Genomic DNA, 24,338 nt, shown 5'->3' with positions numbered 1-24,338 from the left:
TAGTTTTTTTGTAAGATAAGTTTAATGCTAGCTAGCAACTTACCTTGGCTTCTTGATGCACTCGCATAACAGGTAGTCAGCCTGCAACGCAGTCTCCTCGTGGAGTGCAATGTAATCGGCCACAAATGCCGATTACCGATTGTTATGAAAACTTGAAATTGGCCCTAATTAATCGGCCATTCCGATTAATCGGTCGACCTCTACTGTGGATGTATTTCAAGGCCTACCTTCAAACTCAAACTTTGCTTGACATCATGGGAAAATCAAAAGAAATCAGCCAAGACCTCAGAAAAAAATGTAGACTTCCACAAGTATAGTTCATCCTTGGGAGCAATTTCCAAACACCTGAAGGTACCACGTTCATCTGTACAAACAATAGTACGCAAGTATAAACTCCATGGGACCACACAGCTGTCATACTGCTCAGGAAGGAGACGCGTTCTGTCTCCTAGAGATGAACGTACTTTGGTGCGAAAAGTGCAAATCAATCCCAGGACAACAGCAAAGGACCTTGTGAAGATGCTGGAGGAAACCGGTACAAATGTATCTATATCCACAGTAAAACGAGTCCTATATTGACATAACCTGAAAGGCTGCTCAGCAAGGAAGAAGCCACTGCTCCAAAACTGCCATAAACAAGCCAGACTATGGTTTGCAACTGCACATGAGGACAAAGATCGCGCTTTTTGGAGAAATGTCCTCTGGTCAGATTAAACAAAAGTAGAACTGTTCGGCCTTAATGACCATCGTTAAGTTCGGAGGAAAAAGGGGGAGGCTTGCAAGCCAAAGAACACCGTCCCAGCCGTGAACCACGGGGTGGCAGCATCATGTTATGGGGGTGCTTTGCTGCAGGAGGGACTGGTGCACTTCACAAAATAGATGGCATCATGAGGGAGGGAAGATTATGTGGATATATTAAAGCAACATCTCAAGACATCAGTCAGGAAGTTAAAGCTTGGTCGTAAATGGGTCTTCCAAATGGACAATGACCCCAAGCATACCTCAAGTTGTGGCATAATGGCTTAAGGACAACAAAGTCGAGGTATTGGAATGGCCATCACAAAGCCCTGACCTCGATCCCATAGACAATTTGTGAGCAAGGAGGCCTACAAACCTGACTCAGTTACACCAGCTCTGTCAGGAGGAATGGGCCAAAATTCATCCAACTTGTTGTGGGAAGCTTGTGGAATGCTACCTGAAACGTTTGACCCAAGTTAAACAATTTAAAGGCAATGCTACCAAATAACTAATTGAGTGTATGTAAACTTCTGACCCACTGGAAATGTGATGAAAGAAATAAAAGCTGAAATAAATCATTCTCTCTGCTATTATTCTGACATTTCACATTCTTAAAATAAAGTGGTGATCCTAACTGACCTAACTCAGGGAATTTTTAATAGGATTAAATGTCAGGAATTGTGAGAAACTGAGTTTAAATGTATTTGGCTAAGGTGTATGTAAACTTCTGACTTCAACTGTACATATGTATAGAGTTGCTATAAAATGTGTACAATTGTTATAAAATGCTTCACTGTTTTGTAATGGAATGATTTCAATGACTTTAGTAGCAGTGAAACCATAGTCTACTCTTATGTGGTGAAGTCCATGTTGCTGTGTTAGTAAAATGCTCATCCATCTACCTGTTACCCAGTGTGATCATTCTAATGGTCTGCAACACAAGGGAGGAGTTGAGGATGAAACATTTGCCAATGCTTTCAAAGACCTGGCATCCCACCAAAGCAGATGAACCATGGTCTGGTCTCTCTGGTCTCTGCCCATGCATCTGTCACTGATTAGAGATCAAAGTGGGCCATTTGATGCTTGGCCCTGCTTTCATCCCTAGCTGGCTCACTGTGCTGTGCTCTTCCCTCACTTCACTACAAGTAACACCTTGAACAGTGACTGAGTGCTACCTTATGGTGGAGAGGTATGCAATTGTAGCTCTACACATGGGGTCCATATTGGATAGATGGTTTCGGGGGCACACCTGGAAGTGTTTTTGTTCTATTGAACTCTTGACAGGCTCGGTCCATCTTGGTCTGAGAGGCTTGTAGCTGAACACGGTGGCACTTTTGTTTTCACCCCTCAGAATTTCCCCCCCCACCTTTATTTAAACAACCAGGTAGGCTAGTTGAGAACAACTGCGACCTGGCCAAGATAAAGCAAAGCTGTGCGACACATACAACAAGACAGAGTTACACATGGAATAAACAAACATACAGTCAATAACACAATAGAAAAAAGTATATATACAGTGTGTGCAAATGAGGTAAGATAAGGGAGGTACTGGGATGCAAAGGAGCAAAAATAAATAACAGTATGGGGATGAGGTAGTTGGATGGGCTATGTACAGCTCGCAGTGATATGTGAGCTGCTCTGACAGCTGATGCTTAAAGTTAGTGAGGGAGATATGAGTCTCCAGCTTCAGGGATTTTTGCAATTCGTTCCAGTCATTGGCAGCAGAGAACTGGAAGGAAAGGCGGCCAAAGGAGGAATTGGCTTTGGGGGTGACCAGTGAAATATACATGCTGGAGCGCGTGCCAAGGGTGGGTGCTGCTATGGTGACCAGTGAGCTGAGATAAGGCGGGGCTTTACCTAGCAAAGACTTATCGATGTCCTGGAGCCAGTGGGTTTGGCAACGAATATGAAGCGAGGGCCAGCCAACGAGAGCATACAGGTCACAGTGGTGGGTAGTATATGGGGCTTTGGTGACAAAACGGATGGCACTGTGATAGACTGCATCCAATTAGCTGAGTAGTGTTGGAGGCTATTTTGTAAATGACATCGCCGAAGTCAAGGATCGGTAGGATAGTCAGTTTTACGAGGGTATGTTTGGCAGTATGAGTGAAGGATGCTTTGTTGCGAAATAGGAAGCCGATTCTAGATTTAATTTTGGATTGGAGATGCTTAATGTGAGTCTGGAAGGAGAGTTTACAGTCTAACCAGACACCTAGGTATTTGTAGATGTCCACATATTCTAAGTCAGAACCGTCCAGAGTAGTGATGCTGAATGGGCGGGCAGGTGCTGGTAGCAATCGGTTGAAGAGCATGCATTTAGTTTTGCTTGTGTTTAAGAGCAGTTGGAGGCCACGGAAGGAGAGTTGTATGGCGTTGAAGCTCGTCTGGAGGATAGTTAACAGTGTCCAAAGAAGGGCCAGAAGTATAGAGGTTGGTATTGTCTGCGTAGAGGTGGATCAGAGAATCACCAGCAGCAAGAGCGACGTCGTTGAGGTATACAGAGAAAAGAGTCGGCCCGAGAATTGAACCCTGTTGCACCTCCAGAGACTGCCAGAGGTCTGGACAACAGGCCCTCCGATTTAATACTGAACTCTGTCAGAGAAGTAGTTGGTGAACCAGGCAAGGCAGTCATTTGAGAAACCAAGGATGTTGAGTCTGCCGATAAGAATGTGGTGATTGACAGAGTCAAAAGCCTTGGCCAGGTCGATGAATACAGCTGCACAGTATTGTCTCTTATCGATGGATATGATATCGTTTAGGACCTTGAGCGTGGCTGAGGTGCACCCATGACCAGCTCTGAAACCAGATTGCATAGCGGAGGTGGTGTGGTGGGATTCGAAATGTTCGATGATCTGTTTGTTAACTTGACTTTTGAAGACCTTAGAAAGACAGGGTAGGATAGATATAGGTCTGTAGCAGTTTGGGTCTAGAGTGTCCCCCCTTTGAAGAGGGGGATGACCGCTGCAGCTTTCCAATATTTGGGGATCTCAGACGATACGAAAGAGGTTGAACAGGCTGGTAATACGGGTTGCAACAATTTTGGCTGATCATTTTAGAAAGAGAGGGTCCAGATTGTCTAGCCCTGCTGATTTGTAGGGTTCCAGATTTTGCAGCTCTTTCAGAACATCAGCTATTTTGGTGAAGTAGAAATGGGGGAGGCTTGGGCAAGTTGCTATGGGGGCTGCAGGGCTGTTGACCAGGTTAGGGCTGGCCAGGTGGAAAGCATGGCCAGCCGTAGAAAAATGCTTATTGAAAATCTCAATTATGGTGGATTTATTGGTGGTGACAGTGTTTCCTAGCCTCAGTGCAGTGGACAGCTGGGAGGAGGTGCTCTTATTCTCCATGGACTTTACAGTGTCCCAGATGGCGAGGTCCTTCTAGAGTGGACCTTTACAAGATTTAGCTAACCAGATCGCTGAGTCCCGCTTAAGTGACGCTGGTTTAAACATTTACTAGCTGCATTTAGTAGCTACAATGTACTACATTTCCCTTGTTGTATTATTGTGCCAGCTTCAAACCGGTATCACAGTTATAAGCACTATCACAGTGTGAACCTGTAGTTTCACTGTACCTGTCTGTAATTATTGTATGTAATACATGGTTTTACTCCCACTTACTAAACAATGGGACAGTTTTTTTTTTTCCATAGCCAAGTTAAAACCCCCAGTGTAGGAGTCTGTAAAGGTTTTGACTTGTAGGTGCCTTCAACTCCAGCACAGGTAGCTTCTCTAGCTAGTCAAATCTTCTGCATTATTAACACAATATCTGAAACTCATAGGGTCAACCTGAAGTGGATGACAGTTAACACCCATAATGATCATGCTCGTTGTCAACTCCAAATCTTGTGTTCTTTTAGGTAGGAAATACTCAACATATATTTTATGAAAGATTAAGTAAATCTATTGGGAAAGAATAACTGGATGTAACCAGTATGTTTTCTCGCCAGTAGCCACAGCTCAAGTTATTGGAGGCCTTTAAGGGTACCTTTTGATTAACTAAACAAATGATTTGCTCTGAGCTCAAATTTGCTCAAGTTTTAGTACTATCGGTAAAGCATTACCATTATGGGAATGAAAGGAGAGACCAAAACTAGTTGATAGAGAATAAACATCAGCCAAAATTGGCATATTGTTATTCCATGTTCATTGTTGTTATGGGAATTTGGATATCGTTATTGGATATATTTATGAGTCTAGAAATACATGTTCAAACAAAGCATTTGTTGACATAGAAATAGAATAGGTCTGTTGTATTGAGATGCAGAGTTAAAACTGAAACAAAGCATGTGTACTACTAGCTATACTGTATTTATCTACATTTCATGAATTCAACTTATTTCCTGTGCATCAAATAATGTAATGATAATTATGTGAGTCAAAGTGAAGAGGAGAGGGCACTCTGATCCAGAGCTGCCTGAGGTGGTTATTCACCAGTGTGTCAGCGTAGCCCAGTCAGTGCCAAGCTTAAAATGTAAATGCAGTGAGTGACTCAGTGTGCGTGTTTGTGTGTCAGGTTGCAGATGTCCCCAGAAGTAACCCTTACAGAGGCAGCATGCATCAGGGACACATTCACATCAAATTATGTGTGTTTGCCAAAACACAGAGCAAGTCCATTAAATCTGCTTTTTTTGCAAGTATGACAGTTAACTACAAATTAACTTAAAGACGTGTTGACAGTTGTTATTTTCAAAAGTGAGTAAGGTGCCCTTAAGCAGACTGGTCCTACTTTAGCATATTTCTGTGTGCAAGCATGCATGTTTGACAGTAATTTAGTGGAAGTAGATGTAACTTAAGGTTGAATACATCACATCCCTGACTATAGAACTTTTGTGATTGTGTGTTGGTGACTGTTTCTCCATCTTCCATCTCTCCTTCTGCTTCTACAGGCCAGGAGCCCCCAGCACTCTGCCAGCCCCCCGCCCGGAATAGGGGAGCAGCTTGAGCACCTCTCGTTGGCCTCTCTGGAGTCTCTGGAGACCATGTCAGAGGGAGACGGTCTAGCCACCTTCACCCGTGGCTGCCAGGCACGGGCCAGCCTGCCGGTGGTCCGCTCTGCCAACCAGACCAGGGACAGATCATTAGGTAGGTACTATGGATCTCTCAGGGCTACGAGCTCTATGTTTCGCATGCTCTATGTCACACACGTCCTTGTACTCTGACACGTTATCTCTCTCCCAATCTTTTACGCTCTCACTCCTTGAGGTCTCACACGGTTTCTCTCTATCTCCTCATCTCTGTCTTTGTCTCTTTCTCTCTCTCTCTCGCTCTCTCTCCCCCCCCCCCCCCCCCCTCTCTCTCTCTAATATTGATGTTACAAAGTGTTTTCTCACCCCTCCCTCTTCAGGTGTGCTGTACCTGCAGTACGCAGAGGAAACCAAGCAGATCCGGATGCCCAATGAGATTACCAGCATAGACACAATCAGGGCTCTGTTTGTTAGTGCTTTCCCCCAGCAGCTCACCATAAAGATGCTGGAGTCTCCCAGTGTAGCTGTGTACATCAAAGATGAAACCAGGAACATGTACCACGAGCTAACTGATGTCAGGTGTGTTCATCTATCTACTGTACATTAGTGACTCTACCTTCTGTTGTGATCTATTTCTTCAGATGACATTTCCCCTCCAATGAGCATGTTATGTTGCAAGGCCCATACTGTTTTTGAATGGGCTTCAAGCTTATATCATAAAAAATGTATGAAAACCTACAGTACCAGTCAAAAGTTGACACACCTACTCATTGAAGGGGTTTACTTTATTTTTCTATTTTCTACATTGTAGAATAATAGTGAAGACATCAAAACTATGAAATAACACATGAAATCGTTTAGTAACCAAAAAAGTGTTAAACAAATAAAAAATATATTTTAGATTCTTCAAAGTAGCCACCCTTTGCCTTGATGACAGCTTTGCCCATTCTTGGCATTCTCTCAATCAGCTTCATGAGGAATGCTTTTCCAACAGTCTTGAGGAAGTTCCTACATATGATGAGTACTTGTTGGCCACTTTTCCTTCACTCTGCTGTCCATCTCATCCCAAACCATCTCAATTGGGTTGAGGTCTGGTGATTGTGGAGACCAGGTCATCTGATGCAGCACTCCATCACTCTCCTTGATCAAATAGCCCTTACACAGCCTGGAGGTGAGTTTTGGGTCATTGTCCTATTGAAAACAAATGATAGTCCCACTAAGCACAAACCAGATGGGATGGCGTATCGCTGCAGAATGCTGTGGTAGCCATGCTGGTTAAGTGTGCCTTGAATTCTAAATAGATCACCAACAGTGTCAAGCACCATCACACCTCCTCCTCCATGCTTCACAGTGGGAACCACACATGCGGAGATCATCTGTTCTCCTACTCTGCATCTAACAAAGACACGGCGGTTGGAAACAAAAAGCTCAAATGTGGACTCATCAGACCAAAGGACAGATTTCCACCTGTCTAATGTCCATTGCTCGTGTTTCTTGGCCCAAGCAAGTCTCTTCATCTTATTGGTGTCCTTTAGTAATGGTGTCACGCCTGCTCCCGCTCTCCCTCTCTGGTACTCGAGGGCGCCAGGTTGCCTTTCATTACGCACACCTGTCACCATCATTACGCGCATCAGCGCTCATTGGACTCACCAGGACTCCTTCACGTTTTGATTGCCTTCCCTATATCTGTCTGCTTCTTCTGTTTCATTCCCGTGTCAGTATTATTGTCGTTTAAGTTTCCCCTGTCCAGACGCTGTCCGTATTCTGTTCCTGTCCGTTGTTTCATTAAATGTTCACTCCCAGTACCTGCTTCTCATCTCCAGCGTCAATCCTTACAAATGGTTTCTTGCAGCAATTCGACTATGAAGGCCTGATTCACGCAGTCTCCTCTGAACAGTTGATGTTGAGATGTGTCTGTTACTTGAACTCTGAAGCATTCATTTGGGCTGCAATCTGAGGCTGGTAACTAATGAACTTGTCGTCTGCAGCAGAGGTAACTCTGGGTCTTCCTTTCCTGTGGTTTTCCTCATGAGAGCCAGTTTCATCACAATGCTTGATGGTTTTTCCGATTGCACTTGAAGAAACTTTCAAAGTTCTTTACATTTTCCGGAATGACTGACCTTGATGTCTTAAAGTAATGACCGTCATGTCTCTTTGCTTATTTGAGCTGTTCTTGTCATAATATGGACTTGGTCTTTTACCAAATAGGGCTTTCTTCTGTATACCAACCCTACCTTGTCACAACACAACTGATTGGCTCAAACACATTAAGAAGGAAAGAAATTCCACAAATTCACTTTTAACAAGGCACACCTGTTAATTGAAATGCATTCCAGGTGACTACCTCATGAAGCTGGTTGAGAGAATGCCAAGAGTGTGCAAAGCTGTCATCAAGGAAAAGGGTGGCTACGTTGAAGAATCTCAAATATATTTTGATTTGTTTAAAACTTTTTGGTTACTACATGATTCCATATGTGTTATTTTGTAGAAAATAAAGAAAAACCCTTGAATGTGTGTCCAAACTTTTGACTGGTACTGTGTATTTGTGGATTAATTTACTTCAACCTGACGCTTTTCATAATTGATTGTGATTATTATTTTTAAAAATCATAATCGAAAACCTTCATGAAAAGCATCAGGTAAATTAATCCACGAATACGAATATAATTTTACATATATCTTAAATGACCACTTTTTCAGGAATTTTATGATATAAGCTTGAAGCCCATTCAAAAACTGTTTAGGACTTGCAACAGGAAGTAGGCGTGACTTTCATAGGGTATAGTTAAACACTTGAAAGACACAAATTGGCACACTTTTACCTGACAAAGGAGGTTGGTACAGTATGATACTACCTAATGCTACGGTATGTTGTGTGGTTGGGTAAAAAATGGATTGTCAAGCTTTGTGTGCTGTATGGTAGCACAAGTATCTATAACACTGCTGTTAAAACATCCATCTTTTGGTATAGATCTTCAAATTACAGGGGAAGCCTTGCAAGTAATTTAGTCTCTACTTCGGCATTTCAGCATTCTAAGCGTAATATGAATACTCCTCCACCTCCTGCTTTTTCAGTTTAGGCAGGGAGGCATTAAATGGGGTATTGTTGAGGCAACGAGAGGAGGCCCATGTCTGCTGATGACAGGGTGTCTGTCTTTACCACACCCTAATCTGCACAGACACTCCTCTACAGCAGTAGTTCCATGTATTTGATATATTTCAGAGCTAGCACACCTTATTCAACTTGTTAACTAACCATCAAGCCCTTGACTAGGTAAATCAGGTGAGCTAGTTCATGGCTACAACAAAATTGTGAAACGTTTGTGGGTCCCCCGAGGAGAGGTTTGAGAACCAATGCTCTACAGTAGACTGAGGAATATAGTGCCGTGAGGGCTAGCAATTATACAGTGGAGTGTAGTTCGCTGTTAGGTGTCAACAACCTAGCCTAGTGGTTAGAGCGTTGGGCCAGTAACTGAAAGGTTGCTAGAACGAATCCCTGAACTGACAAGGTAAAAATCTGTCGTTCTGCACCTGAACAATGCAGTTAACCCACTGTTCCTAGGCCGTCATTGTAAATAAGAATTTGTTCTTAACTGACTTGCCTAGTTAAATAAAGGTTAAATAAAAAAACCTGTGTCTACAAAATGGAATAGGGGTCCACACAAGCAGTGTAAATTTGGACGTTTTTCTTTTTTCCAGAAATATTACATCTCGATGCTGTCTGAAGGTGTACCACAAAGACCCTGCACATGCCTTCAATCGCAGCAACGCAAGGCCTAACAATGCTGAGGGCAGGGTGAGTGAAGCCCAAATGATAACACAGCCAAGCACACAAACTCCCCTAAGTCCCCTAAATCCATCTGTCTAGTGCGCTACCTTTGACATCAAGGAAGCTTCCGGTCCTAAATCCCTAACCAGGGGCCCTTAGCTCATCATTCTGAGACACACACAGGGATAAAAGCAGCCTTGTGTATTCTTGATTGTAATAGAAGTAGGATCAGAAGCAGGGTTATTCTTCTCTGTTTGGGTATACCCTGCCAATCAAATATTTTTAGTCACATGCGCCGAATACAACAGGTGAAATGGTTACTTATAACCAACAATGCAGTTTAAAAATGTGAATAAGAAATAAAAAGAACAAGTAATTAAAGAGCAGCAGTAAAATAACAATAGTGAGAATATATACAGGAACAGAGTCAATGTGCAGGGTTAGTCGAGGTAATTGACATAATATGTACATGTAGGTAGAGTTATTAAAGTGACTATGCATAGATAATAACAGAGTAGCAGCGGCATATAAAAGAGGGGGTGTAGGGAAATGTAAATAGTCTGGCTAGCCATTTGATTAGATGTTCAGGAGTCTTATGGCTTGTTGCCGTGCGGTAGCAGAGAGAACGGTCTATGACTAGGGTGGCTGGAGTCTTTGACAATTTTTAGGGCCTTTCTCTGACACCGGCTGGGTTAGCGGTCCAGGATGGCAGGTAGCTTGGCACCAGTGATGTACTGGGTCGTACGCACTACCCTCTGTAGTGCCTTGCGGTCAGAGGCCGAGTAGTTTCCATACCAGGCAGTGATGCAACCAGTCAGGACGCTCTCGGTTGTGCAACTGTAGAAACTTTTGAGGTTCTGAGGACCCATGACAAATCTTTTCAGTCTCCTGAGGGGGAATAGGTTTTGTTGTGCTCTCTTCACGACTATCTTGGTGTGCTTGGACCATGTTAGTTTGTTGGTTTGTTGGTGATGTGGACACCAAGGAACTTGAAGCTCTCAACCTGCTCCACTACAACCCTGTCGATGAGAATGGGGGCGTGCTCAGACCTCCTCCCTATAAGCTGTCTCGTCGTCGGTGATCAGGCCTACCACTGTTGTGTCATCTGCAAACTTAATGATGATAGTGTTGGAGTCGTGCCTATCCGTGCAGTCATGAATGAACAGGGAGTACAGGAGGGGACTGAGCACGCACCCCTGAGGGGCCCCTGTGTTGAGGATCAGCGTCGTGGATGTGTTGTTACCTACCCTTACCACCTGGGGGCAGCCCGTCAGGAAGTCCAGGATCCAGCTGTAGAGGGAGGTGTTCCGGGGTCCTTAGCTTAGTGATGAGCTTTGAGGGCGCTATGGTGTTGAACGCTGAGCTGTAGTCAATTAATAGCATTCTCACATAGGTGAGCCTTTTGACAGGGTGGGAAACGGCAGTGTGGAGTTCAATAGAGATTGCATCATCTGTGGATCTGTTAGGGCGGTATGCAAATTGGAGTGGGTCTAGGGTTTCTCGGATAATGGTGTTGATGTGAGCCATGACCAGCCTTTCAAAGCACTTCATGGCTACAGACGTGAGTGCTACGGGTCAGTAGTCATTTAGGCAGTTTACCTTAGTGTTCTTGGGCACAGGGACTATGGTGGTCTGCTTAAGACATGTTGGTATTACAGACTCTGACAGGGAGAGGTTGAACATTTAGTGAAGACACTTGCCAGTTGGTCAGCGCATGCTCGCAGTACACTTCCTGGTAATCCGTATGGCCTTGTGAATGTTGACCTGTTTAACGGTCTTACTCACAACTGCTGCAGAGAGCGTGATCACACGGTCATCCGGAACAGCTGGTGCTCTCATGCGTGTTTCAGTGTTATTTGCCTTGAAACGAGCATAGAGGTAGTTTAGCTCGTCTGGTAAGCTCGTGTCACTGGGCAGCTCTCGGCTGTGCTTCCCTTTGTAGTCTGTAATGGTATGCAAGCCCTGCCATATCCGACGAGTGTCGGATCCGGTGTAGTACGATTCGATCTTAGTCCTGTATTGACGCTTTGCCTGTTTGATGGTTCCTCTCTCTGTAATTCCAACCCAATTTTCGGGCAACCCAAGAGGAAACACCGGCGTTACAGAGGCAAGAGAGGGTGGATCGGTCACCTCTTGCCTCCATTCTACTAGCTAATGTACAGTCACTTGATAATAAGATGTATCACCTCCAATCGTGGATTTGCTACCAACGGGGACACTTTTCAGAAATATGGCTCTCGGACAGGATAACCGCCATGGCTATCCAACTCGATGGCTTCTCCATTCACCGAGCGGACAGGACAGTGGAGTCGGGGAAATCGAGGGGGGGAGGGTTTTGCCTCATGACTCTGTACTCTTGCTTCCGGTTTACAAGCAGAAGCTGAAACAGGAAGTACCCATGATTCTCTCTGTTGAGAAATGGTCACCAGAATCAGAGTTTATGCTATAGGACTGCTTTGCTAGCGTTGATTGGAATATGTTTCGAGACTCCACCCATAACATTGATGAGCTAACCACCTCCGTCACCTGTTTCATTGGAAAATGCATCGGCGACGTTGTACCCACGGTGAGGGTTCGCTGCTTTCCCAATCAAAAGCCCTGGATTAACACCAAGGTTGGCACTAAACTAAAGAGCAGGGCTACCGCACACAGAGCTATCGTAGACAAACCTGATGCTACGGCCAAAGACAGGAATAAGTACAAGAAGGCCTGCTATGACCTCCGCAGAGTCATCAAATGAGCTAAAGGACAATATAGGAATAAGTTGGAATCATATTACACAGGCTCTGATGCCTGCCGCAAGAAGCAGGGGCTACAGTCCGTTATGGATTACAAGGGAAGACCCAACCGTTATCTGCCCAACGATGCCTCTCTACTAGACGAACTCAATGTATTTTATGCACGCTTTGACAACAACATTGAGCCTCATGCCACAATGACTTCCGCCCTGTAGCACTCACTTCTGTAATCATGAAGTGCTTTGTGAGGCTGGTTATGGCACACATTAACTCACCCATCCCAGCCACCCTAGACCCACTCCAATTTGCATACCGCCCCAACAGATCCATAGACAACGCAATCTCAATTGCTCTCCACACTGCCCTCACCCACCTAGATAAAATGAATACCTATGTGAGAATGCTGTTCATTGACTACAGCTCAGCGTTCAACACTATTGTCCCCTCCAAGCTCATCACCAAGCTTTGGACTCAGGGTCTGAACACCTCCCTCTGCAACTGGATCCTGGACTTCCTGACGGACCGACCCCAGGTGGTAAGGGTAGGCAACATCACTTACACCACGGTGACCCTTAACACAGGGGCCCCACAGAGGTGTGTCCTTAGTCCCCTCCTGTACTCCCTGTTCACCCATGACTGTATTTTCACGCACGACTCCAACACCATTATCAAGTTCGCTGACGACACGACGGGGGTAGGCCTGATCACTGGCGATGATGAGTCAGCCTACAGAGAGGAGGTCAGTGACCTGGCAGTGTGGTGCCAGAGCAACAACCTCTCCCTCAACGTCAGCAAGACCAAGGAGCTGATCGTGGACTACAAGAAACGGGGGGAAAGCACGCCCCCGTCCACATCGACGGGGCGGCAGTGGAGCAGGTAGACCAAGTGCTCCTTGGTAGACCAAGTGCTCCTCAAGTGCCTCAGTTTCCAAATCACTGAAGACCTAAAATGTTCCAAACACACATGCACAGTTGTAAAGAAGGCGCAACAGTGCCTCTTCCCCCCTCAGGAGGTTGAAAAAGTTTGGCATGGGCCCTCAAATCTACAGCTATACCACTAAGAGCATATTGACTGGCTGCGTCACTGCTTGGTATGGCAAACGCTCCGCTCTCGATCACATGGCGCTACAGAGGGCGTTGTGGATAGCCCAGTAGATCACTGGGGCCGAGCTCTCTGCCATCCAGGTCCTATATATCAGGCGGTGTGAAAAGAATAGCAAACAAAACAGCTACACGGACTGAGTTTACCTTGTATCTTTATTTACCTTTTATTTCAATAGTCGCTATGCACACTCACAGGGCCCTGCACACTCACACACACTGTCACTCCAACACACACACACTAACTTCATCATTTGGTCACTGACACATAATATTCACGTACATTCATACTGACTACACACCTGCACACCCACTCACATGCAAGCTGCTGCTTTTTAAATATTTAATGTATATAGTGTGCTTGCTTGCTTACTTTATTGTGTATTTCATAAATCCTATTCTTTATTATGTGTTTTCTATTAATACGTTGTTATTGATTATTGCATTGTTGCGTTTTGAGTTTGCAAGAAAGGCATTTCACTGAACTTGTGCATGTGACATTGAAACTTGAAGAATATCATACAAAATTATTGCCTGATGATCTTCTGAACTTTCCAATACCTTTCTTATGCATTCAAACCATACTTCCTTCAGATTGAAATACAGTCAAAAATACTGTCAGACTGATTTGTAATAGACTTTCATAGGTAATCAACGGCCAACTAGCTAACTTTTGTTGTACATGGTGGGGTCGCAAATTAAATTTTATATCAAAATAGGGTCGCGGGCCAAAAAAGTATGTTTTCAGGAACTCTTCTGTCAGTCAGTATACTATGACCCTGATAGTATGAACAACTCTCATCTCGTAACTGTCTTTTTTCCAATAATCACATTAGCCATGTCATCCCACTAGGCAAAAACTGTGGTTTCCACGTTATTTCAACAACAACATTTTATGTGATGACTTTGATTCAATGTGGAAAACTGATTGGATTTGCAAAAAGCCATCAACATAAAGGAATGTAGTCTTTTTTTTTACCCAACGTTTAACCTTAATCCTTGATTTCATGTTGAATTCACATTAGTTGACAGCTCAAAAAAATGTAAATAAAAAATAGATGTTGAAATTACGTCTGTTCACAATGGCACTAATGCCACTAATGTACTACTGTCTATGTTGATCCTTTCAAGGCAAGCTCCCATTCTGGATTAAAATGACAAGTATTTACTGTAGAATTTTCTGAACGTCTATTACAGTTACAATCTGTCTCCGAAATAGTTACGCTAGGATATTATTGACCATCACGGAGTTAGTTCATGTCATATAGAAATAAAACCAGAGGAAAGTAATACTCCACTGTAGCCTTCAAAGTATTCATACCCCTTGACTTATTCCACATTTTGTTGTGTTACAGCCTGAATTCAAAATTGATTAAATATATATTTTTAGCCTCCATCTATACACAATACCCCATAATGACAAATTGAAAACATGTTTTTAGAAATGTTTGCAAATGAATAGAAAATGGAATACAGAAATATCCAATTTACATAAGTATTCACACCCCTGAGTCAATACATGTTAGAATCACCTTTGGCAGCAATTACAGCTGTGAGTCTTTCTGGGTAAGTCTCTAAGAGCTTTGTACAGCTGGATTGTCAATATTTGCACATTATTCTTAAATTATTAAATCTCTGTCAAGTTTGTTGATCATTGCAAGACAGCCATTTTCAAATCTTGCCATAGATTTTCAAGCAGACTTAAGTCAAAATTGTAACTAGGCCAGTCAAAACAGTCAATGTCGTCTTGGTAAGCAACTCCAGTGTATACTTGGCCTTGTGTTTTAGGTTATTGTCCTGTTGAAAGGTGAATTTGTCTCCCAGTGTCTGTTGGAAAGCAGACTGAACCAGGTTCTCCTCTAGGATTTTGCCTGTGCTTAGCTCTATTCCGTTTCTTTTTATAAAAAAATTCCATAGTCCTTGCCGATCACAAGCATACCCTTAACATGATGTAGCCACCACCATGCTTGTAAATATGACGAGTGGTACTCTTTGTTGGATTTGCCCTGTGTTTGAAAAATGCACTGCTTGACTGAGGAACCTTACATATTACTGTATTTGTAGGGTACAGAGATGTAGTCATTCAAAAATCATGTTAAACACCATTATTAAACACAGAGCGAGTCCATGCAATTTATTACGTGACTTGTTAAGCACATTTTTACTCCTGAACTTATTTAGGCTTGCCATAACAAATGGGTTTAAATCTTATTGACTCAAAACATTTAAGCCTTTCATTTTTTTTCTTCCACTTTGACATTATGGTCATTGTGTGTAGGCCAGTGACACACAATCTCAATTTAATCAATTTTAAATGTAATCTATAACACAACAAAATGTGGAAACGTCAAGTGGTGTGAATACTTTCTGAAGGCTCTACCCTACCAAGCAAAGAGCAGTAACTGCTCATAGAGTGAAAATGAGAAATTACTTCTAAGTTTTTTTTATTTTTATTGTCCAGCCAAATGAATTGTAGGCAGATCGTTGGAGATGTGGTTGTTTTACTATGTTATTTTTTTTATTAATATTGACCCTGACCTCTGATATGACCTGTGACCCTAGACTTCAGTTACTGCCTTCTTGCTTGGTACACCCACTGGAATACGCTTCCATGACAACATTTTGTTTTAACACAAACTTGTTTTCATATTTATTTGTATGTGGTTGTCAGTGTCATATAGTTTGTTACTTGTATCAGCAAAGGACAATAAATAATGCCAAGGTAAACCGTAGACACTGGAGCCCAAAGATCAGTGAAACCAAGGTAAAAGGCAGTAACTGATGTGAGTGATGGCAGTTACTGCCTTTTTCCTTGGTTTCAATGGAATTTTCTGCACTTACTGCAAACATGACCCCCCCTCCCCAATTTTCTCCATAACACAACACAATGGAGGCAGTATATTTTGTCCACATGATAAAGCATGTATTTAATGTATAAAATAATAACACTTTTTGACCAAATGTGCATCGACTGCTCTTTTGCTTAGTAGGGCAGAGCTGTGTCTTAACAAACTGTTGAAAGTTATTTGATATTGTCTCTTGTTGTTTTGGATAGTGGACGTCTGCACAAGTGGAGGCTCCTCAGAGGGGGAAGGGAAGGACCATCCTCCTCAGTGATTTTATTTTATTTAGTGAAACATAAAAAAAGTTATCCTTTTTAGATTAAACTATACTAAATATATTGACATGTCACCAAATATTTGATTAAAACATAGTGCTTTGCAATGAAGCACTCTAGGGTAGTCCCATGGTGTAGCCGGAGGACAGCTAGCTTCCGTCCTCCTCTGGGTACATTGGTTTTCACCTGCTTCCATAGACTTACACAGTAATTATGACAGGTTGGAGGACGTCCTCCAATCAGAGCTTTTGCAGCATGAACTGCGACATGTTGTCCACCAATCAAAGGTTTAGAGAATGCATCTAGTACTAAAAGCATAAGCTACAGCTAGCTAGCGCTGCATAAAATGTGGTGAGTATTTGAAACAGAGAGAATGACAATAGTTGAATACTTTTGACAAAATTAATTTCTACAAAAATGAAGGAGAAGCAAGAGAGCTATATTTAGTCATTTTTATTCACTTTCTCTTTTACTTACTTAGCTAGCTAGTTAAGCCTACTCAAACACCCAGCTCAAACGGAGAGGGATGCTATGTTATCTAGCTGGCTATGACTATCCAACACTGGAACTCTTCCAAGTCTAGGCAAGCTTTTGGTCTTACTAATTTATTGCCACCGCTGGTGTAGCTGCTAAACTGCTTACTGACTTACTGTACTGCATGATTGTAGCGGGTTTGCTAACACATTAGTTCTATTTGCTATGTTGACTATGACAACTTTAGCTAATATGTTGACAACGATGTAGGCTGTGTGTAGTGGTTATGATATGGTATGGCTTGGAAAGGTTTTTTCACCTGGTCACAGACAGCTGTTGTGTTGTGCATTGAAGTCCACAAGCGAAGGGAAAAGGTGAGAGGAGGAGAGCGAGTAGATGCCTGAAGGAATACAACGTGGCTGCTAAGAACGTGAACTGTGTTTACTTGTGATCAGGTGTGTATTCATTCCACCGATTCTGTTGAAAAATGTTTCTCACACGGAACCAAACAGGGATAAACATACCTGAATTTGTCTAATAGAAACTATTTTACAACTGTTGGACCAATGATTATACCCCTAGATCCACTAGATGTAGGCAAGAATATGCAAGGCGGTATTGAATTTGACTATCATGTAGTAGCCTAAATCTATCGATGTTACATTGAACTGGGTGAATAGAATATGAATGACAGTCATCCAATATGCTGTAATAGAAATAAGGCCACTCTCATAAAAAGTAAAAAATGTCCTCCCTCATCTTAAACGGCTCTGACCGCCACTGGTCTGCACCATATTGACATAGTGCAGGGGTAGGCAAACCTGGTCCTGGAGTGCTGCAGGCACTTCATGTTTTTTATTTAACCAACCTGGAAGGACAGGTGTGTTGAATTTAGGCAATCACTGAACTGATCAATTAGCTCAGTTGGTCAGGTAGGCTCCTGAGTGGCCCAGGGATTGGGAGTAGGGTTGCAAAATTCCAGGAACTTTCAATAAATTCCCTGGTTTTCCCTCCTGATTCTGGGAATCCTCCAACCAGGATTTCTGGAAAACAAGGCACTTCGTTGAAAGTTCCAAGAATTTTGCAACCCTAATTGGGAGGCATGTAACCCTGCTGGGAAAGAGCTCAAATTCCTTTGGTGGGTGTTGTTCTCAGCACGTTGTGTTGTGGTCTGAGGAGAAGTTGTGCCTAGTGATCAGAGGCCTTGTTGCTCGGGAAAGTAGAGTTCTGTTAGGTTGACGGATGGACGTACTGTGTACAACCTTGTGTTGCAACACCGAAGGAAGTGGCCGACCATCCTGGACATTCTTTATTCTCAGATCCACTTGATTTAACTCACACCTCACAAGATCAGACTATATATATATTTTTTTAAAGTGTCACATACACCTGATGGGGGCAGTGAAATGTATTGTTTTACAGGGTCAGCCATAGTAGTAAGCCGCCACTGGATTAATTGCCTTGCTCGGGTATTCGAACCAGCAACCTTTTGGTTACTGGCCCAACACTGTAACCGCTAGGCTACCTGCTGCCCAATAATGCATGTGATGTCTGTGGTAGTGCAGATCTTCCTCTTCACAGAAAGAAAAAATGTGCTCTCTAGAACCTGAAAGGGTTATTCGGTTGTCCCCATAGGAAAACCCTTTGAAGAACCCCTTTAGGCTCCTTGTAAAACACTTTTGGTTTCAGGTAGAACCTTTTTGAGTCCCATGTAGAACCCTTTCCACAGAGGGTTTTACATGGAACCCAAAAGGATTCTACCTGGAACCAAAAAGGGTTATCCTGTGTGGACAGCCGCGTAACTATTTTGGAACCTTTTTTAGGCACAGAGACATTTAGGCTTGTGGATGAAAGATGATAACACTTTTACCCTGGTCTGGAATGCATGTCGGCATGAAAATGTGTTGTTGTTTAAGTTGTTTAAGTTTATTACTGTACCCACTGGTGGTCAGCCCAGCATGTTTTTCCATAGATGGAATAGCCCCATGTGTTTTAGGGTGTTTCTGACCAGATAAGATTGATAATGCCATATTCTCAAAATATTTCCTGTTTGAGGCACTCCTGTTGTTTTTGCACAGGTTGAGAAAAGGTGAAATGGGGGAAAACAAGAAGAATATTTTCATTGTAGCAGGCCTATGTTAAATGTGTCTGCTTTGTTGTGGAAATATTTGGGTATCAATGTTATGTGCAAAAGATCATGAAGGGAATTTTGCTAGAATTATGCACAAACGAGTGTAAAATACAACAAACATATTAGATGACTTGTGTATGAACGAGCTGCTCTCTTATTTTCATAAAACAATGCAACCGGTTTTCACTTTATTCCCAGTCGTTGTGAATAAGGTCACCTGTTTGACTCTAGGGTTATTCTAGAATATTCCAAATGCAGTTGTATCTGTTATGACAAGCCACCTTATGAAAGGTGAAAAGATAATCCCTATGAAAAAGCAGAACGCAAAGTTAGCCAACACCCCTCTTGCATCATGCAACGGTTCTATAACTTTCTGATCACTGTTCAAATCTGCTGAACTGCTGAAGGTAAAGCATGCACGAGGACTAGGAAGAGTGTGAGTACCATGAGTATATTCTTGAGTCTATAGTCAACTATTACTGGCTAATGTAATTTTGCTTAGATTAGCTCCAGTTCAGTGATTGGCATGTTTACACATCAACTGACAATGCTTGATTAATGGACTTTTCACGGGAATCGTGTCAAGAGTCCATTTTACGTGATTGTATGATCTGAACAAGTTGTCTTCAGATTGTTGTTGTGAAAAGACTCTGAAATGAATACAGACAAAGATGCAGATCAGGGAGAATTATGTGTCAATGGTAATGTTGGGAGTTACTCATACTGCGTATTGAACTAGTCCTGCACGCACAGCATACACAACAAACGCTCTGTTTCTTCACTCTGCACAGTGACACATGACTGTGCAACAACGACATGTCTAAACAGAGTGTTGTTTACCTGTGGTACAATTCCACCTTTGTGGATGTGGTTTTCCTCTTTTTCTCCCACACTGTGTTTGGCCTTTGTCAAAACAGATGCACATTCTGTCTACGATTTGTCATTTTGAAAGCAACATTTGATCCATAGATTAATTTTTGGGGGGACAGACATACCGTTAACCTAATGACTGCGAGTCTCTCTGCATAGCACATCAAGTCTCTTTCCATTGACTTTGATGATCTTTTCTCTGATTTTCCTCCTGTCTACAGATACCAAGGGAGATACTGTATGGAAGTCATAGCCCTGTGCACACTTTACAATCCACCTGCAGTCCTGTCCACTCCATACAGGGGTCCATGTCTCCCCCCACGGTCCGCTCCATGCCCTCCTCTCCCTCCAGGATCCCCTACGGCCCCAGAGCTGGGGGAGGGGTGCCAGGCAGTGCCACCCTCCCCAGGGCCGGTATGTCCAGTGGGCCCCCCAGCAGGTCCGTCACACCCTCCCCCAGTGCCATCCTGGAGAGAAGAGACGTCAAACCTGACGAGGACCTGAGCAGTACAAGTATGGCGCTGGTGCGTGCCGACGGGTTGTATGTCAACGTCACTGACCCCTACGCTGTCCAGGAGGGCCGGCTGAGTATCGCCTCCTCCCAGGGGGGCGGCCACACGGGAGACATGGTCGACATAGGTGGTGGTAGCCTCCACCGAGCCTTGGTCAAGTCCACAGCCTCCTATACAGAGAACCCGGAGCAGCAGCACTCCCTCTACAGGCAGAAGTCTCGGAGGTACGGGGAAAGCCAGGGGCCACTCGGCACCAAAACCCCGCCCCCTTCCCCTCACAGATTGAACGACAACCATGGCCCTGTGGCCTCAGAGAGGGGCTCTCCTATTCGCCGGTCTCTGCGGAAGGAGAGTAATGGTAATACAGTGGAGGTGGTGACCAGGACCAGGGGTAGTGTGTCCTCTGTGTCCTCCTCTCCTGTGTTCGTGGAGCTCCCCCCAGGGCACTATGGGGACAGGCTGTTTCAGGGACACCTCACCCCCAATGACCCCCAGACCAGGTGAGACTCAGACATAGAATTACTCATTCTATAACTATGTTGATATTCAGGTAACAGAGGGCTCATTTTATTTGTTTAGTCAGGATAGTCCACTCAGTAACGACTGCCTCTGTTTTCCAGGGAGTCCTGGGTGACTAACTACCACGTCAACTTTGGGTTTTTGATAAAGCACGTTAGAAATACAATGCGTTGTTGTTATTATTATTATTATTATTATTATTATGTATTATAGGTAACTGCCAAAATAATGGAATATCTTGAGTAAATGAGGGATACAAAGTATATTGAAAGCAGGTGCTTCCACACAGGTGTGGTTCCTGAGTTAATTAAGCAATTAACATTCCATCATGCTTAGGGTTATGTATAGAAAATCCTGGGCAGGCCATTATTTTGGTTACCATGGCTATGCCCCCATAGAATGACAATGCCCCCATCCACAGCACAGGAGTGGTCACTGAATGGTTTGATGAGCATGAAAACGATGTAAACCATATGAGAGATTCGGGAGCGGCACCTGAGACAGCGTTTTCCACAACCATCAACAACATTTCTTGTGAATTTCTTGTGAAAGAATGGAGTTGCATCCCCCCAATAGATTTCTTGACACTTGTAGAATCTGTGCCAAGCTGTTCTGGCTCATGCCAAGCTGTTCTGGCTCGTGGTGGCCAACGCCCTATTAAGACACTTTATGTTGGTGTTTACTTTATTTTGGCAGTTACCTGTACATTGCACAGTATTGTTTTTGGCTGAACATGTATTGCGTTTTGCAGTGAGCGAATGAAGGCCATGGAACAACAGATTGCCAGTCTGGCTGGCCTTGTTCAGCATGCACTTGCTATTGGGCCAGCTGAGATCGATAGGAGGACTGCTTCTCCTTTCCATGTCAACAACAGTGCAGGTGCTGTTATTACACAGCTATTAGTGTTACAAAGTCAAATCAGGATTTGTTTTTGTGGTTTCATGCATTGATAATTAAAGTTATTTTGAATCTGCCCTATTTTAATTTCGCATTACAGTAACTCATAGTTGTCTCACTGATCTGATGTGTAGGAGTGTCACCAGTTCCTGCATCCAGAACCCCTGCCCTCCTTGCAGATGGCTTCAATGCTCTAGACCCTCAGGCCCCTTCCCCTGACTCCACCCTGCAGGTCACACTGACCACGGTCAGGAGGAACGTCACTGACCTCCGACAGCAGCTTCACCAACTCCGACAGCTACAGGTACTTAAGTCACCTGCACATTACATTCATCCATTATCAGAATTGTTTAAAGATGCACTATGCAGAAATCGCTCCGCCCTTTCCTGGTTGCAAAAATTCTAATAGTTCGCCTAATTTCAGTTTGTCACAAAACAAGCAAGTATAGTGTAGAGAATCATTGTACCATCTAAACCACTGTGAAATATATTTTCCATAACCAAATATATTGTATTTTCAGCTGTTTGAAGCTGGTGTACAAAACCGAAAGTCAAAGATGCAAAAACGAAACTTAAGAACGGGAAGCCGCTTCTTGGACTTGCTTTCAATGAGAATGACACTTCTATATATAACACACATTTCTATGTGAATTTGTTTGGGTCGCCCAAAAAGTTTCCTATTGCAGCTTTAAGTGATACCTCTTGTCATCCAAGAACCATAAGTGAAAACACAAACGTAAAAGACAGATGTACAATATTCACAATAGTGGTATCTGAGAGAATCTGCATATATCTAGATCCAATATATACAGTATACCTTGATATGGTGTGTGTTCATATTTTGTACTCCGTTATATTCCTCCATCACGTATAGTGCATCTCATTCATTGGGTGAGTGTTGTAATGCCACTGTGTATGGTCCATTACTAGATGCAGAACCAGGACAGTGTGAAGCGGATGCTAAAGAGAGCAGAGGAGGAGCTAGCTGAGGTGATGTCTGAGACCCTACAGAGACAACAGCAGGAGACCGAGCCTGGCCAGAGACAGAGGACCACGGTGGACGAGGAGAGACACAAGTACCAGGCCATGGAGGAGAGAGTGCTGGCCCAGCTCAGGTAAGGGTTTGGAACCCCACACACTGACTGACAGGATATGTAATTTATTGAAGGCATTGACTTTGTTGAGCCCACCTTACTTTTACACAGCTATTGTTAATAACAAGAGTACAGATTATATCCTATGGCAACAAAAAGAGAAATCATCTACTTCCTACAATAAACAGTGATCAGACGATAGTAATACGTAATTGCTCCAGATGCCCTATTCGTTTTTTTTATCTGGCTAAACTGCTGAAGCTAACATTGCAACAGAAGATCACGCTCACAATGTGAAATAATTAGTTGCAGCTAAAGTGGGATTAGTTAATCTACTCTGATTATGTAATCAGAACAGATTCCAGTGAATCAGAGCACAGTCTATCTATGTGGCACGTACACTAACTCGGCTATGGAATGAGTCATTGGTATTCAACCAAAAATGGTTAGTAATGTTGCACAATGTTTAAATGAGTGCTAATGAGGTTGTTAAATGTGTGATCTGGGGGGACTGTGGTACTGACGGTGATGGGAGAGATTAGTAATGGAGTCAAAGCCAATGTCTTACTTTACTAATGTCATATCACTGGGCCAAATTCATCTTGGGGACTGGGGGGGTTAGACAGTACTGTATGTGTTAAACACCTGTGTTACTGTATGTAGCTGTTATGTAATCTTGAGAGCACCATTTGGGTGGGAAAACGGATATTGGGAAACAGCTATTTCTCACACTTTTTCACGCTTAACATACACTATATATTCAAAAGTATGTGGACACACCTTCAAATTAGTGGATTTGGCTATGTCAGCCACACCCGTTGCTGACAGGTATACAGTTGAGCACACAGCCATGCAATCTCCATAGACAAACATTGGCAGTAGAATGGCCTTACTGAAGAGCTCAGACTTTCAACTTGACACCGTCGTGGGATGTCACTTTTCCAACAAGTCAGTTCGTCAAATTTATGCCCTGCTCTAAGTGCTGATATTAGAAATTATATTGGAAATGACATATTGGAAATGTCTGGGAGCAACAACGGCTCAGCCGTGAAGTGGTAGGCCACACAAGCTCACAGAACCGCCAAGTGTTGCAATACTCACTACCGAGTTCCAAACTGCCTCTGGAAGCAACGTCAGCACAAGAACTGTTCGTCTGGAATTTAATGAAATGGGTTTCCATGGCCGAGCAGCCGCACGCACACAAGCCTAAGGTCACCATGCGCAATGCCAAGTGTCGGCTATAGTGGTGTAAAGCTTGCTGCCATTCAACTCTGGAGCAGTGGAAACGCTTTCTCTGGAGTGATGAATCACGCTTCACCATCTGGCAGTCTGAAGGACATGCCCCAATGCATAGTGCCAACTGTAAAGTTTGGTGTAGGAGGAATAATGGTCTGTCGCTGTTTTTCATGGTTCTT

General features: G+C 43.4%; 1 protein-coding gene across 3 annotated transcripts in view; it reads left to right on the top strand.

Moving 5' to 3' along the window:
* Positions 1-24,338, top strand: part of LOC139550743 (sickle tail protein homolog) — an 80,279-nt gene that overhangs the window by 24,803 nt on the left and 31,138 nt on the right. For 2 of the 3 annotated variants that reach the window (XM_071361858.1, XM_071361859.1), the window contains 7 exons: positions 5,624-5,819; positions 6,082-6,280; positions 9,401-9,497; positions 20,123-20,913; positions 21,684-21,811; positions 21,964-22,133; positions 22,760-22,944. In XM_071361858.1, the coding sequence (XP_071217959.1) occupies positions 5,624-5,819; positions 6,082-6,280; positions 9,401-9,497; positions 20,123-20,913; positions 21,684-21,811; positions 21,964-22,133; positions 22,760-22,944 (1,766 nt within the window). Of the gene's footprint in view, positions 1-5,623; positions 5,820-6,081; positions 6,281-9,400; positions 9,498-19,374; positions 19,468-20,122; positions 20,914-21,683; positions 21,812-21,963; positions 22,134-22,759; positions 22,945-24,338 lie in introns of those variants that run through there. The other variant, XM_071361860.1, reaches the window with a different exon arrangement.

This window comes from Salvelinus alpinus, chromosome 23 (genome assembly GCF_045679555.1).
Source record: "Salvelinus alpinus chromosome 23, SLU_Salpinus.1, whole genome shotgun sequence".
Classification (NCBI taxonomy): domain Eukaryota; kingdom Metazoa; phylum Chordata; class Actinopteri; order Salmoniformes; family Salmonidae; genus Salvelinus; species Salvelinus alpinus.
Note: the sequence above shows the minus strand (reverse complement) of the source record. Positions and strands in the feature narration are given on the sequence as shown.